The 17,063-nt window shown below is 46.6% G+C and overlaps 1 protein-coding gene across 2 annotated transcripts in view; it reads left to right on the top strand.

Moving 5' to 3' along the window:
* LOC143293081 (1-phosphatidylinositol 3-phosphate 5-kinase-like) overlaps positions 1 to 17,063 on the top strand; it is a 122,969-nt gene that overhangs the window by 22,334 nt on the left and 83,572 nt on the right. For both annotated transcript variants that reach the window (XM_076603968.1, XM_076603967.1), the window contains exons 10-18: positions 351 to 471; positions 3,832 to 3,972; positions 6,808 to 6,894; positions 9,725 to 9,848; positions 10,791 to 10,971; positions 13,000 to 13,179; positions 13,836 to 13,976; positions 14,771 to 14,897; positions 16,310 to 16,404. In XM_076603968.1, the coding sequence (XP_076460083.1) occupies positions 351 to 471; positions 3,832 to 3,972; positions 6,808 to 6,894; positions 9,725 to 9,848; positions 10,791 to 10,971; positions 13,000 to 13,179; positions 13,836 to 13,976; positions 14,771 to 14,897; positions 16,310 to 16,404 (1,197 nt within the window). The remainder of the gene's footprint in view (positions 1 to 350; positions 472 to 3,831; positions 3,973 to 6,807; positions 6,895 to 9,724; positions 9,849 to 10,790; positions 10,972 to 12,999; positions 13,180 to 13,835; positions 13,977 to 14,770; positions 14,898 to 16,309; positions 16,405 to 17,063) is intronic.

The following is a 17,063-nucleotide window of genomic DNA, read 5'->3' as shown; positions in this document are numbered from 1 at the left end:
AATGTCTGTGAATAAAGTGTGTGAGATGTGACAGTGTCTGTGAATGAAGTGTGTGAGATGTGACAATGTCTGTGAATGAAGTGTGTGAGATGTGACAAATGTCTGTGAATGAAGTGTGTGAGATGTGACAAATGTCTGTGAATGAAGTGTGAGATGTGACAAATGTCTGTGAATGAAGTGTGTGAGATGTGACAAATGTCTGTGAATGAAGTGTGTGAGATGTGACAAATGTCTGTGAATGAAGTGTGTGAGATGTGACAATGTCTGTGAATGAAGTGTGAGATGTGACAAATGTCTGCGAATGAAGTGTGAGAGGTGTGACAGTTGCCTGTGAAATATGTTGCTGACAGAGTGTTATGGAGTCACAGACAGAATTACAAGTGCTGCCCTCTGTGCCGGAGGAAAGGGAGAGCAGCGAACCTCTGTGGTTCCGGGAGATCGAGTCCAATGAGGACACGGATGATGGAACAAGTAAGAGTTTTCTCCCTTGTCTGGCTTCATCTCTTCCTGTCCATCTTCGTCTTCTGGCTTTTAGGTCTGCACTCCCATTGTCATCAGAGGGGTCTTCAGCGTGTTTAACCACTACAACCCTATCTGGCTTTTAGGTCTACACTCCCATTGTCATCAGAGGGGTCTTCAATGTGTTGAACCACTACAACCCTATCTGGCTTTTAGGTCTGCACTCCCATTGTCATCAGAGGGGTGTTCAACGTGTTGAACCACTACAACCCTATCTGGCTTTTAGGTCTGCACTCCCATTGTCATCAGAGGGGTCTTCAATGTGTTGAACCACTACAACCCTATCTGGCTTTTAGGTCTGCACTCCCATTGTCATCAGAGGGGTCTTCAACGTGTTGAACCACTGCAACCCTATCTGGCTTTTAGGTCTGCACTCCCATTGTCATCAGAGGGGTCTTCAATGTGTTGAACCACTACAACCCTATCTGGCTTTTAGGTCTGCACTCCCATTGTCATCAGAGGGGTCTTCAGCGTGTTTAACCACTACAACCCTATCTGGCTTTTAGGTCTGCACTCCCATTGTCATCAGAGGGGTCTTCAACGTGTTGAACCACTGCAACCCTATCTGGCTTTTAGGTCTGCACTCCCATTGTCATCAGAGGGGTCTTCAATGTGTTGAACCACTGCAACCCTATCTGGCTTTTAGGTCTGCACTCCCATTGTCATCAGAGGGGTCTTCAACGTGTTGAACCACTACAACCCTATCTGGCTTTTAGGTCTGCACTCCCATTGTCATCAGAGGGGTCTTCAACGTGTTGAACCACTACAACCCTATCTGGCTTTTAGGTCTGCACTCCCATTGTCATCAGAGGGGTCTTCAACGTGTTGAACCACTGCAACCCTATCTGGCTTTTAGGTCTGCACTCCCATTGTCATCAGAGGGGTCTTCAACGTGTTTAACCACTACAACCCTATCAGCATGTTTAACCACTACTACCCTACCATGATGGCAGCTGTACTTCATTTTTGGGGAAGGAGGCGGGGGGTGGGGGGGGGGGGGGGGGCGTGCTTGTTTGGTGTGTTCTTGTTTCCATAACCAAGTGAATGCTGACATGGATTTCAGGATCGTAAACGTGTGTAATTGATCTTACATTGAAGGGGGCATAGGCACTGGCAGGTCAGCTCATCTGTTGTCCTGGGAGATTGGAAAAGTCTCCATGCACCAGACTTTCCACCCTTGACCTGCCAGGTGCAGTAACCAAGACCTAAATTTATTTGTATTTATTCTTTTAATTTCCCTCTATGTGCAAACTGTGACCTGCCATGTTCTTTTTATCATACAGGATGCATTAATTGCATACTGCCTTCTTTAATAATGTAATAAGGTGTCATATACTGTACCATGTCAAACTGATGCAAACTTGGCCTATCGGTTTGCTCTGCTTGGCCAAATTTCACACGGCTAACATTGAAAAGACGACCCGTCTTGCCCGGTCCGCTCTTAGCCAATCAAACGCCTCTAAAAACTATAAGCGCTGAATCATTCCTTTGGCCAAGGATTGTTCACTCAAAAATGCAAGATAGTCAGAACGTCCAGTTGTCAAGTCAATTCCAGGAAAAGACTAAATATTCAAGGCTTTCTGAAAAAAATTATTACTGGCAGAAAATAAGAAACTGAAAGGCAGGTATTACAAAGAAAAGGACAATGCAGGAAGCAAAGAGAACGATAGAAGAGAGGACATTTCTGGCAACGATTTTCCAGAAGGTGGGGATACCATTTATACTGAAAGCTCCCCCAACATTCCCATGGAGGAAGTGGAAATTGTAGGATGATTAGAGCAGCTGTGCTAGCCTTGTCCATCAAAATGGTGTCCCTTTTTCCAGAAGACAGTGTGATTGTTGCAGTGTAAGAGGGAGATGAACAGTGAAAGTGCTGCCCCTTTTTTCCAGAAGACAGTGTGATTGTTGCAGTGTTCAAGGGAGATGATCAGTGAAAGTGCTGTCCCTTTTCCAGAAGACTGTGATTGTTGTAATGTTCAAGGGAGATGATCAGTGAAAGTGATGTCCCTTTTCCAGAAGACAGTGTGATTGTTGCAGTGTTCAAGGGAGATGATCAGTGAAAGTGATGTCCCTTTCCCAGAAGACAATGTGCTTGTTGCAGTGTCCATGGAGATGAACAGTGAAAGTGAAGTGCTGTCCCTTTTCCAGAAGACAATGTGGTTGTTGTAGTGTTCAAGGGAGATGAACAGTGAAAGTGAAGTGCTGTCCCTTTTCCAGAAGACAATGTGGTTGTTGTTGCAGTGTCCATGGGGGATGAACAGTGAAAGTGATGTCCCTTTTCCAGAAGACAATGTGGTTGTTGTTGCAGTGTCCATGGGGGATGAACAGTGAAAGTGATGTCCCTTTTCCAGAAGACAATGTGGTTGTTGTTGCAGTGTCCGTGGGGGATGAACAGTGAAAGTGATGTCCCTTTTCCAGAAGACAATGTGGTTGTTGTTGCAGTGTCCATGGGGGATGAACAGTGAAAGTGATGTCCCTTTTCCAGAAGACAATGTGGTTGTTGTTGCAGTGTCCATGGAGAATGAACAGTGAAAGTGAAGTGATGTCCTTTTTCCAGAAGACAATGTGCTTGTTGTTGCAGTGTCCATGGGGGATGAACAGTGAAAGTGATGTCCCTTTTCCAGAAGACAATGTGGTTGTTGTTGCAGTGTCCATGGGGGATGAACAGTGAAAGTGATGTCCCTTTTCCAGAAGACAATGTGATTGTTGTAGTGTTCATGGAGATGAACAGTGAAAGTGGTGTCCCTTTTCCAGAAGACAATGTGATTGTTGTAGTGTTCATGGAGATGAACAGTGAAAGTGGTGTCCCTTTTCCAGAAGACAATGTGATTGTTGTAGTGTTCATGGAGATGAACAGTGAAAGTGAAGTGCTGTCCCTTTTCCAGAAGACAATGTGATTGTTGCAGTGTCCATGGAGATGAACAGTGAAAGTGGTGTCCCTTTCCCAGAAGACAATGTGCTTGTTGTTGCAGTGTCCATGGGGGATGAACAATGAAGGTGATGTCCCTTTCCCAGAAGACAATGTGGTTGTTGTTGCAGTGTCCATGGGAGATGAACAGTGAAAGTGCTGTCCCTTTTCCAGAAGACAATGTGGTTGTTGTTGCAGTGTCCATGGAGAATGAACAGTGAAAGTGAAGTGATGTCCTTTTTCCAGAAGACAATGTGCTTGTTGTTGCAGTGTCCATGGGGGATGAACAGTGAAAGTGATGTCCCTTTTCCAGAAGACAATGTGCTTGTTGTTGCAGTGTCCATGGGAGATGAACAGTGAAGGTGATGTCCCTTTTCCAGAAGACAATGTGATTGTTGTTGCAGTGTCCATGGGGGATGAACAGCGCTCAACAGCTGCAGAGTCTGATGGACCCAAAAGTTTGTCGTCAGAATCCGAGGCGAGGACGTCGACTCTGAGTGCCAGCAGCAAGTCTGACACAGGCAGTGTGCTGGAGTACCCCAAGTGTGAGTCACATTACATCATGTCTACCCTTCCACAATACACCTATTTGTTCAGGTTATAAAAAACAAAAACAGAGTGGATTTGCACAAGGCCATAACTGGCTTCACAACAGATGAAGTTGACAGAAAGCGCTCTCACCTGCAAAGATGACTAGTTGTCACAAGTCAACGTTTAAGTCTGGTGAAAAGGATTGAGAGTGAACCTTACTACAATATGAAAAAAGAAAAAAAAATTGATACTGCTAGACCTTGAGGAAAGAGTGCAGTGAATGGTGGCCATGTGCACATAGAACATAAAGGGGCACAACTTTATTTTGTGTGATCTGTGTCTATGTGGGAATTCTCCGTCAGTCATGGTGGTCATGATGATTGTCGTCGTCACATTGTTTCAGCAAAAGAAGAAAGAGTTGTGTTCTTTCAAATTCATGTATATGTCAGTTTGTTGTGGATTTTGATATCCTTTGTTCCTGGTGGGTTGTTTTGGGAGGGGGGGGGGGGGCATGTATGACCAGCTCTTAAGCTCATGCCACAGCGTATTTTGTGGTTAGTTTTCTAATGTTTTGAACACAAGCTCACTGCCCTCCATGCTTCCTGTACTTGTGGGTTGCAGTTCCTTTGATCACTCCAGTGTCTGTGTGGGCTTTATATGTGTGGCTGTTTTTACCCTGCCAGTTTCTGGAGTGTCCATGCTGGTGGTGGTCATGTTTCTACAACCCTGACATGGATCTTTGATGTTTCTACAACCCTGACATGGATCTTTGATGTTTTACAACCCTGACATGGATCTTTGATGTTTCTACAACCCATCAAATGTTGACATGGATCTTTGATATGTTTCTACAACCCTGACATGGATCTTTGATATGTTTCTACAACCCTGACATGGATCTTTGATGTTTCTACAACCCATCAAATGTTGACATGGATCTTTGATATGTTTCTACAACCCATCAAATGTTGACATGGATCTTTGATATGTTTCTACAACTCTACAACCCATCAAATGTTGACATGGATCTTTGATGTTTCTACAACCCTGACATGGATCTTTGATGTTTCTACAACCCTGACATGGATCTTTGACATGTTTCTACAACCCATCAAATGTTGACATGGATCTTTGATGTTTCTATAACCCATCAAATGCTGACATGGATCTTTGATATGTTTCTACAACCCATCAAATGCTGACATGGATCTTTGATATGTTTCTACAACCCATCAAATGCTGACATGGATCTTTGACATGTTTCTACAACCCATCAAATGTTGACATGGATCTTTGATATGTTTCTACAACCCATCAAATGTTGACATGGATCTTTGATATGTTTCTACAACCCATCAAATGTTGACATGGATCTTTGATGTTTCTACAACCCATCAAATGTTGACATGGATCTTTGATGTTTCTACAACCCATCAAATGTTGACATGGATCTTTGATATGTTTCTACAACCCATCAAATGCTGACATGGATCTTTGATATGTTTCTACAACCCATCAAATGCTGACATGGATCTTTGATATGTTTCTACAACCCATCAAATGTTGACATGGATCTTTGATGTTTCTACAACCCATCAAATGTTGACATGGATCTTTGATGTTTCTACAACCCATCAAATGTTGACATGGATCTTTGATATGTTTCTACAACCCATCAAATGCTGACATGGATCTTTGATATGTTTCTACAACCCATCAAATGTTGACATGGATCTTTGATGTTTCTACAACCCATCAAATGTTGACATGGATCTTTGATGTTTCTACAACCCATCAAATGCTAACATGGATCTTTGATATGTTTCTACAACCCATCAAATGTTGACATGGATCTTTGATACGTTTCTACAACCCATCAAATGCTGACATGGATCTTTGATATGTTTCTACAACCCATCAAATGTTGACATGGATCTTTGATACGTTTCTACAGCCCATCAAATGCTGACATGGATCTTTGATATGCATGTTTCTACAACCCATCAAATGCTGACATGGATCTTTGATATGTTTCTACAACCCATCAAATGCTGACATGGATCTTTGATATGTTTCTACAACCCATCAAATGCTGACATGGATCTTTGATATGTTTCTACAACCCATCAAATGTTGACATGGATCTGTGATATGCATGTTCATCTTTTGCGTGTGTATTCATACAAAGGGGGTTGAGCCCCAGCTGGTCTGTTGACCTGGGAAATGGGAAAAACATCCCCGCTTGACCTATCAGGTACCGCTATCAGGATGGAACTGAACACTGTTGGATTGAAAGTACAACTCAAATGTTCAAACCACTTTGCTCTATTCTCCACAAAACCTTGAGTGGTCTAGGCGCTAGTCTTTTGGATGAGATGATAATCTTGGGTCCCGGTATGCACATAGCACATTTAAAAGAACCCATGGCAAGAAAGGGTTTCTGCAGACAAAATTGTGTAGAAATATCCACTTGGATATCATAACAAATATACTTGCAGATGGGAAAAAAAGAGAAAAAAAAGAGGGTTGGTCTGCACTGTGGTAACACACTGTACCCAGGGAGAGCAGCCAGGTGTCACAGAGACATCTGTTGTGACCAAGAAATGTATTTCATATTGCACAAGCCATGGTAAATATTGAGAAGTGTGTGTGTGTGTGTGTGTGTGCGGTTGTTTGTTGTTTTTGTGCGTGTGTGTGTGTGTGTGCATGTGTGTGTGTGTGTGTGTGTGTGTGTGTGTGTGTGTGTGTGTGTGTGTATGTCTGTGTGGGTGTTTGTTGTGTTTGTGCATGTGTGTGTGTGTGTGTGCATGTGCATGTGTGTGTGTGTGTGTGTGTGTGTGTGGTTGCAGTATCCTTCATGTCGAGGGACATGGCTGAGGAACCCTTGCCCAGACAGGACTCCTCCGCCACCGGCCTGTCCGATGACTTCCTCAAAGGTCAGAGGCCATGCTGACTTAGCAGTAAGATGATAAAATACAAACAGCTAAAGACAGGTGACAGGAAGTGAAGGGAGAGTGGAAGGAAGGAAGGAGGGAAGGGTGAGTGGAAGGAAGGAAGGTGGGAAGGGTGAGTGGAAGGAAGGAAGGTGGGAAGGGTGAGTGGAAGGAAGGAAGGAAGGTGGGAAGGGTGAGTGGAAGGAAGGAAGGTGGGAAGGGTGAGTGGAAGGAGGGAAGGGTGAGTGGAAGGAAGGAAGGAGGGAAGGGTGAGTGGAAGGAGGGAAGGGTGAGTGAGGGAAGGGTGAGTGGAAGGAAGGAAGGAAGGTGGGAAGGGTGAGTGGAAGGAAGGAAGGAGGGAGGAAGGTGGGAAAGGTGAGTGGAAGGAAGGTGGGAAGGGTGAGTGGAAGGAAGGAAGGAAGGGTGAGTGGAAGGAAGGAAGGAAGGTGGGAAGGGTGAGTGGAAGGAAGGACGGTGGGAAGGGTGAGTGGAAGGAAGGAAGGTGGGAAGGGTGAGTGGAAGGAAGGAAGGAAGGAAGGGTGAGTGGAAGGACGGTGGGAAGGGTGAGTGGAAGGGAGGAAGGTGGGAAGGGTGAGTGGAAGGAAGGAAGGAAGGTGGGAAAGGTGAGTGGAAGGAAGGTGGGAAGGGTGAGTGGAAGGAAGGAAGGAAGGTGGGAAGGGTGAGTGGAAGGAAGGAAGGAAGGGTGAGTGGAAGGAAGGTGGGAAGGGTGAGTGGAAGGGAGGAAGGTGGGAAGGGTGAGTGGAAGGAAGGAAGGAAGGTGGGAAAGGTGAGTGGAAGGGAGGAAGGTGGGAAGGGTGAGTGGAAGGAAGGAGGGAAGGGTGAGTGGAAGGAAGGAGGGAAGGGTGAGTGGAAGAAAGGTGGGAAGGGTGAGTGGAAGGAAGGAAGGAAGGTGGGAAAGGTGAGAGGAAGGAAGGTGGGAAGGGTGAGTGGAAGGAAGGTGGGAAGGGTGAGAGGAAGGAAGGAGGGAAGGGTGAGTGGAAGGAAGGTGGGAAAGGTGAGAGGAAGGAAGGTGGGAAGGGTGAGTGGAAGGAAGGTAGGAAGGGTGAGAGGGAGGAAGGTGGGAAGGGTGAGTGGAAGGGAGGAAGGTGGGAAGGGTGAGTGGGGTGAGTGGAAGGAAGGTGGGAAGGGTGAGCGGAAAGGAAGGAATGTGGGAAGGGTGAGTGGAAGGAAGGAGGGAAGGTGGGAAGGGTGAGCGGAAAGGAAGGAATGTGGGAAGGGTGAGTGGAAGGAAGGAGGGAAGGGTGTGTGGAAGGAAGGAAGGAGGGAAGGGTGAGTGGAAGGAATGTGGGAAGGGTGAGTGGAAGGAAGGGAGGAAGGTGGGAAGGGTGAGTGGAAGGAAGGAAGGTGGGAAGGGTGAGTGGAAGGAAGGTGGGAAGGGTGAGTGGAAGGAAGGTGGGAAGGGTGAGTGGAAGGAAGGAGGGAAGGGTGAGTGGAAGGAAGGAAGGTGGGAAGGGTGAGTGGAAGGGAGTGGAAGGAAGGAGGGAAGGGTGAGTGGAAGGAAGGGAGGAAGGGTGAGTGGAAGGAAGGAAGGTGGGAAGGGTGAGTGGAAGGAAGGAAGGTGGGAAGGGTGAGTGGAAGGAAGGTGGGAAGGGTGAGTGGAAGGAAGGAAGGTGGGAAGGGTGAGTGGAAGGGAGGAAGGTGGGAAGGGTGAGAGGAAGGAAGGTGGGAAGGGTGAATGGAAGGAAGGAAGGTGGGAAGGGTGAGTGGAAGGAAGGTGGGAAGGGTGAGTGGAAGGAGGGAAGGGTGAGTGGAAGGAGGGAAGGTTGAATGGAAGGAAGGGAGGAAGGTGGGAAGGGTGAGAGGAAGGAAGGTGGGAAGGGTGAGTGGAAGGAAGGAAGGTGGGAAGGGTGAGTGGAAGGAAGGTGTCAGAATGGTTAAGACGCTCAGCTACCAATGCAAGAGTCTGTGGGGGTGTGGGTTTGAATCCCGCTCTCAGCCTTTCTCCCAGGTTTGACTGGAAAATCAAACTGAGCGTCTAGTCATTGGGATGAGACGATAAACAGAGGTCCCGTGTGGAGCACATGATTTGCGCAGTGAAATAGAAGCCATGGCAATGATAGTGTTGTCCTCTGGCCAAAGTGTGTGGAAGGAATCCACTCCCATGTGTTCACAACTCTACCTGCACACACTCCAGGCCTGACTACGTGCGCTGGGTTATGCTGCTGGTCAGGCGTCTGCCCACAAGATGTGGTGAGGCGCAGGGATGAAATATGACTTTGCCCAAATGCAAGGATGCCCCCTTGAAAAACTGCAACTGAAACAGTGATTGTAGTGGATGCAGACCTGCTGGAGATGTCACAGTGTCAACTGCACTGTCTTTGGTGGTTCTTTGGATCGCAGCTGACTCACACCACATGTATTATCAAATGCACTTTGACCTGCAGGGTAAGCGCTATAGAAATGTGCATTGTTGTATTATTATTATTATTGTTATTATTATTATTATTATTATGTTTGTTAGTATTAATGTTATTAATATTTCTATTTATTACACTTTTTACAAGTTTTTATGTTTAATGTTTTATGTAGCTTATTCATATTATATGTATTTTTTGATACTCTGAGAGCCACAGGTAAGAGCTGAATAAATGGACATGATTATTATTCATGTTTTTTTTTAAATCTGCAGGTAAGTACTGTATAACTGAACATTATTATTATTATTGTTATCATTATTATTGCTATGATTATAACTATTAACTGGTTTCATTAACCCTCACAGAAAAAAACAACCAAACTTTAATGTGAGTATGCATATATATTTTTATTCCATTGTTTGTTTATTTTTTAATTTTTTAATTGTGTGTTGCAGGCACATTGTTCCTGAGCCGGGCCCCAGTCCCATCATCAGACATCGTGACCTGTCCTCAGGGCTGGAGGACCGTGGATGAGCTGAGAGAGGAGAACGGAGAGAAACTGGCTTATGAGAGACTCAAGTTAGTGCTGTCTGTCCTCTGTGTGTGTGTGTGTGTGTGTGTGTGTGTGGGAGGGGGTGTGGAGGAGCTGAGGGAGGAGAACGGAGAGAAACTGGCTTATGAGAGACTCAAGTTAGTGCTGTCTGTCCTGTGTGTGTGTGTGTGTGTGTGTGTGTGTGGGAGGGGGGTGTGGAGGAGCTGAGGGAGGAGAACGGAGAGAAACTGGCTTATGAGAGACTCAAGTTAGTGCTGTCTGTCCTGTGTGTGTGTGTGTGTGTGTGTGTGTGTGTGTGTGTGTGTGGGAGGGGGTGTGTGGAGGAGCTGAGAGAGGAGAACGGAGAGAAACTGGCTTATGAGAGACTCAAGTTAGTGCTGTCTGTCCTGTGTGTGTGTGTGTGTGTGTGTGTGTTTGGGTGGGTGGAAGGATGTTGGGGTTAGGGTGTATGGAGGGGGTGTTGTGTGCATGTTGGTGTGTGTGTGTGTGTAAGTGCATGGATGTGTGTGCATGCATGTATGTCTGTATGCTAGTGTGGGTGTGTGTGAGTTTGTATACATGAGATTTTTGCCTTGATTTTGGTGGTTTACTTTGGACTTTATGTAACGTGAGGTTTTCTATTTAATTTCTTTAAAATCCCCAGTGTTAAAAGTAGTGACACGTGTTATTTTAAATAAGGATTTGTTCACAGTTTCCTTCTTGGCTTTTACTGGCCACAAGGTAAGTAAGTAAGGGATGATGCTAGTGTAAGGCTGAAGCTCCTCTCCATAATTTTCACTCTTTTTTGTGTGTTTGTTTTTACAGACTTTTATAGCATCCCAGGGATCTGCTTTGTGAACAGGCAATCTGTCCTTAGCGTTTTCAATGCATGTGTATGTGTTATTTGAAGCCTGAACTGAGTTGTGCATGTGTGCATGTGTGTGTGTGTGTGTGTGTGTGTGTATGTGTGCGTGTGTGTGTGTGAGCAGACAGGCCCACACGGAGCACCTGCAGACGATGACGCGACAACTGCTGAGTCAGCAGGGTCTGTCGGCATCGTGGGAACCAGTTGTGCTGAGCTGTGTGCGGCAGGTCACACACTTCGTGCGGCCCGACGTGCGGGGAGAGGGCGACGACCTCGACGTCCGCAAGTACATCCACATCAAGAAGGTGCGTCTGCACTGTGTGGTTCCTTTGTGCTGCGATTCTTGGGGGGGGGCTGGGGGGGAGGAGTATTTTTGTTGTTTCTTTTAATGATGTGATGCTTGGGAGGGAGTATTTTTGTGGGTTTTTTTAGTGATGCGGGAGGGAGTATTTTTGTGGTTTCTTTTAGTGCTGCTTTGCTTGGGAGGAGTATTTTTGTTGTTTCTTTTAATGATGTGATGCCAGGGAGGGAGTATTTTTGTTGTTTCTTTTAATGATGTGATGCTTGGGAGGGAGTATTTTTGTGGGTTTTTTTAGTGATGCGATTCTTGGGAGGGAGTATTTTTGTGGTTTCGTTTAGTGATGTGATGCTTGGGAGGGAGTATTTTTGTGGTTTCTTTTAGTGATGCGATTCTTGGGAGGGAGTATTTTTGTGGTTTCGTTTAGTGATGTGATGCTTGGGAGGGAGTATTTTTGTGGTTTCTTTTAGTGATGCGATTCTTGGGAGGGAGTCTTTTTGTGGTTTCTTTTAGTGATGCGATTCTTGGGAGGGAGTATATTTGTGGTTTCGTTTAGTGATGTGATGCTTGGGAGGGAGTATTTTTGTGGTTTCTTTTAGTGATGCGATTCTTGGGAGGGAGTATATTTGTGGTTTCGTTTAGTGATGTGATGCTTGGGAGGGAGTATTTTTGTGGTTTCTTTTAGTGATGCGATGCTTGGGAGGGAGTCTTTTTGTGGTTTCGTTTAGTGATGTGATTCCAGGGAGGGAGTATTTTCATATTATACAGATTTCTGGATATGCATTATCACGATTCCCATTTCTGTTTACTCATTTTCAGCATTAAGATGTACACATGAGTTAACTTGAGTGGCTGTGGCTCAGGATGAAAGCTTTTTGAGAGTCAGAAAATGTGTCACTCCCATTCATGGTATTAGTCTGGTAACTGAACTGTGGAAGGTAAGAACTGGAATCAGGAAAAACATAACAAAAAAAAGAAAAGTAAAAGACCCACAGTGTGTAAACACACAGCATCGTCAGCACACCGTCACCTGTACTGTGGGTGAGCCTGACTTTCTCACACAGATATCTGTTGTGACCAAACAAAGACAGAAGACAGTGACGTGGTGGCTGTGCTGCAGATCCCAGTGCCTGACTTTCTCACACAGACATCTGTTGTGACCAAACAAAGACAGAAGACAGTGACGTGGTGGCTGTGCTGCAGATCCCAGTGCCTGACTTTCTCACACAGACTATCTGTTGTGACCAAACAAAGACAGAAGACAGTGACGTGGTGGCTGTGCTGCAGATCCCAGTGCCTGACTTTCTCACACAGACATCTGTTGTGACCAAACAAAGACAGAAGACAGTGACGTGGTGGCTGTGCTGCAGATCCCAGTGCCTGACTTTCTCACACAGACATCTGTTGTGACCAAACAAAGACAGAAGACAGGTGACGTGGTGGCTGTGGTGCAGATCCCAGTGCCTGACTTTCTCACACAGACATCTGTTGTGACCAAACAAAGACAGAAGACAGTGACGTGGTGGCTGTGCTGCAGATCCCAGTGCCTGACTTTCTCACACAGACATCTGTTGTGACCAAACAAAGACAGAAGACAGTGACGTGGTGGCTGTGCTGCAGATCCCAGTGCCTGACTTTCTCACACAGACATCTGTTGTGACCAAACAAAGACAGAAGACAGTGACGTGGTGGCTGTGCTGCAGATCCCAGTGCCTGACTTTCTCACACAGACATCTGTTGTGACCAAACAAAGACAGAAGACAGTGACGTGGTGGCTGTGCTGCAGATCCCAGTGCCTGACTTTCTCACACAGACATCTGTTGTGACCAAACAAAGACAGAAGACAGTGACGTGGTGGCTGTGCTGCAGATCCCAGTGCCTGACTTTCTCACACAGACATCTGTTGTGACCAAACAAAGACAGAAGACAGTGACGTGGTGGCTGTGCTGCAGATCCCAGTGCCTGACTTTCTCACACAGACATCTGTTGTGACCAAACAAAGACAGAAGACAGTGACGTGGTGGCTGTGCTGCAGATCCCAGTGGGTCAGAAGCAGGACAGCAGCCTGATCCACGGCCTGGTGTTCACCAAGAACATCGCCCACAAGAAGATGAGGCAGCAGATTGCCAACCCCCACATCCTGCTGCTGAGAGGCGCCATAGAGTACCAGCGTGTGGAGAACAAGTTCTCTTCTCTGGAGCCACAGATTCTGCAGGTCTGTGTGGGTGCGGGGTGTATGGGTGGGGGTGGGTGTGTGTTTGTGGGGTGTAGATGGATGGGTGTATAGGTGTGTGTGTGGGTTTGTATGTGTGGACGGTGTGTGGGTGTGTCTGGGTTAAATCATCAGATGTGTACGCAAGATTACATCGTACTTATGGAATACAAAGTTTATTACAGTATATCCTCCATGCCCCAGCACAGGTCAGAGGAGTCAGTATTTTAGAATAGAATAGAGTATGTCTTTATTACCAAGTGTACTGGGCTCACAAGGAATATTGGGGGGGATAGTACATAACAAGATATGAACATAAATCGAAAATCATACACAAACACAGATACAGTAGAAATTGGGATACATACAAGTGCATATCAATCTAAACACTTGTGTATACTTACACATGCACGCACTGCACACACACAGATTTTATTTCTGTTGTGGGTGTGTGGATGTGTGATCATATACTTTGTGTGTTTGAGTTTGTGTGTGCTGTGTGTGTGTGTTCTCTGTGTGTATGTGCTATGTGTGTGTGTGTGTGGTGTGTGTGTACATGTGTGTGTGTGTGTGCGTGTGTGTGTGTGTGTGTGTGTGCTGTGTGTGTGAATGCCTTCGTGGTGTGTGACATGAAATAGCGGTGTTCCTGGTGTGTTCAGGAGAGGGAGTTCCTGAAGAACAGTGTGGCCAAGATTGCTGCCTTCCATCCCAACATCGTGGTGGTGGAGAAGTCAGTGTCTCGTCTGGCACAGGAGTACCTGCTGGAGGCTGGGATCACGCTGGTCTTCAATGTCAAACAGGTGTGTGGGGGGTGTTGGTGGGGATGTGTGTGTGTGTGTTTTGCGGGGAAAGGCTGGAATCACACTGGTCTTCAACGTCAAACAGGTCTGTGGGGGGTGTTGGTGGGGATGTGTGTGTGTGTGTTTTGCGGGGAAAGGCTGGAATCACACTGGTCTTCAACATCAAACAGGTGTGACTGTGTGTGTGTGTGTTCCTGCGTGCATACTAAAAGGGAGTTTTAACTCAGATGAAGTTGCCTGTCCACAGAGAGGGTTCATTTTTACTTGAACTGAAGTGGCCTGTCATGTCTGTGTTAACTTTGTGACTTGAACTGAAAAACAATGTGTTGTTAATGAACCAGTGAGTAACTGGAATTTTCAGCAGACTGTGGTGTGTGCAGCCCTGTGTGATGACCACCACTCACTGTCCAAGGAGCTGTATTGTACTGCACTTCTTTTCTTTATAATGAAAAACAATGTGTTGTTAATGAACCACTGAGTAACTGAATTTTTGTCTGAAACATTGGTTTTTCTAACGCATTTTCCAGCTGTTCATGTGCCAGAAACAGCTGTTTAAGGAAAGGAAAGCAGTGACAAGGAAATGAATGGTAGTTTGACTGCTGAAAGTGACGTTCAGTATCAAACATTTCCCAAAATGTTAGTGTCATTCTGTTTTGATATAGGTAAGTTACAGCTGTTTAGTGAACCACCCAGTTTTTACTGCAGTAGTCTGATGTTGCACTGGTCGAGGGAGACGTAGCCGGCATGTGGCTATGGGACAGAAGGGGTTAAAGAGAGTGATGTGTTGTGTGCAGAGTGTGATGGAGCGACTGGCCCGCTTCACCCAGGCGGACATCGTGCCGTCCATCGACGGTCTGGTCAGCAAACCCAACCTGGGATTCTGTCACGACTTCCACTGCCAGTCACACAGCCTGCCCAATAGTCAGTATGGTCCTGCTCTGTGGGTGGGTGGGTGGGTGGGTGTAGGTGTGTCTGTGTGTATGTGTGTGAGGGTGTATGCATGGGTGTGTGTCTGTGTGTGTGTGTGTGTGGGTTTGAGGGTGTATGTGTGGGTGTGTGTGTGTTTTGTGTGTGGGGGTGTGTGTTTCAGTTTATGTATATGTGTGTGTGTGTGTGTACCCAACACATTGTTGCTGTGTGAAATAACAGTGGTGTTGTGGTGTTGCTGTGTGATATGACAGTGGTGTTGCTGTGTGATACGACAGTGGTGTTGTGGTGTTGCTGTGTGATATGACAGTGGTGTTGTGGTGTTGCTGTGTGATATGACAGTGGTGTTGCTGTGTGATATGACAGTGGTGTTGTGGTGTTGCTGTGTGATATGACAGTGGTGTTGCTGTGTGATATGACAGTGGTGTTGCTGTGTGATACGACAGTGGTGTTGTGGTGTTGCTGTGTGATATGACAGTGGTGTTGTGGTGTTGCTGTGTGATATGACAGTGGTGTTGTGGTGTTGCTGTGTGATATGACAGTGGTGTTGTGGTGTTGCTGTGTGATATTACAGTGGTGTTGTGGTGTTGCTGTGTGATACGACAGTGGTGTTGTGGTGTTGCTGTGTGATACGACAGTGGTGTTGTGGTGTTGCTGTGTGATATGACAGTGGTGTTGTGGTGTTGCTGTGTGATATGACAGTGGTGTTGTGGTGTTGCTGTGTGATATGACAGTGGTGTTGTGGTGTTGCTGTGTGATATGACAGTGGTGTTGCTGTGTGATATGACAGTGGTGTTGTGGTGTTGCTGTGTGATATGACAGTGGTGTTGCTGTGTGATATGACAGTGGGGTTGCTGTGTGATATGACAGTGGTGTTGCTGTGTGATATGACAGTGGTGTTGCTGTGTGATACGACAGTGGTGTTGCTGTGTGATATGACAGTGGTGTTGTGGTGTTGCTGTGTGATATGACAGTGGTGTTGCTGTGTGATATGACAGTGGTGTTGCTGTGTGATACAACAGTGGGGTTGCTGTGTGATATAACAGTGGGGTTGCTGTGTGATATAACAGTGGGGTTGCTGTGTGATATAACAGTGGGGTTGCTGTGTGATACGACAGTGGTGTTGCTGTGTGATACGACAGTGGGGTTGCTGTGTGATACGACAGTGGTGTTGCTGTGTGATACGACAGTGGTGTTGCTGTGTGATATAACAGTGGGGTTGCTGTGTGATACGACAGTGGGGTTGCTGTGTGATATAACAGTGGGGTTGCTGTGTGATATAACAGTGGGGTTGCTGTGTGATATAACAGTGGGGTTGCTATGTGATACGACAGTGGTGTTGCTGTGTGATACGACAGTGGGGTTGCTGTGTGATATAACAGTGGGGGTGTTGTGGCTGTTTCCAGGAGAGAGGAAGACAGTGGTGGTGTTTGCTGGCTGTGCCACCCACCTGGGCTGCACCATCAGTCTGGTTGGAGCCTCCCTCACTGAACTCAAACGGGTGAGTGTCTGGTTGGTGCCTCCCTCACTGAACTCAAACTCAAACGGGTGAGTGTCTGGTTGGCCCCTCACTGAACTCAAACGGGTGAGTGTCTGGTTGGAGCCTTTCTCACTGAACTCAAACGGGTGAGTGTCTGGTTGGAGCCTCCCTCACTGAACTCAAACGGGTGAGTGTCTGGTTGGAGCCTCCCTCACTGAACTCAAACGGGTGAGTGTCTGGTTGGAGCCTCCCTCACTGAACTCAAACGGGTGAGTGTCTGGTTGGAGCCTTTCTCACTGAACTCAAACGGGTGAGTGTCTGGTTGGAGCCTCCCTCACTGAACTCAAACGGTTGAGTGTCTGGTTGGTGCCTCCCTCACTGAACTCAAACGGGTGAGTGTCTGGTTGGAGCCTTTCTCACTGAACTCAAACGGGTGAGTGTCTGGTTGGAGCCTCCCTCACTGAACTCAAACGGTTGAGTGTCTGGTTGGTGCCTCCCTCACTGAACTCAAACGGGTGAGTGTCTAGTTGGTCCCTCACTGAACTCAAACGGGTGAGTGTCTAGTTGGTCCCTCACTGAACTCAAACGGGTGAGTGTCTGGTAGGAGCCTTTCTCACTGAACTCAAACGGGTGAGTGTCTGGTAGGAGTCTCCCTCACTGAACTCAAACGGGTGAGTGTC

This window comes from Babylonia areolata, chromosome 18 (assembly GCF_041734735.1).
Source record: "Babylonia areolata isolate BAREFJ2019XMU chromosome 18, ASM4173473v1, whole genome shotgun sequence".
Classification (NCBI taxonomy): domain Eukaryota; kingdom Metazoa; phylum Mollusca; class Gastropoda; order Neogastropoda; family Buccinidae; genus Babylonia; species Babylonia areolata.
Note: the sequence above shows the minus strand (reverse complement) of the source record. Positions and strands in the feature narration are given on the sequence as shown.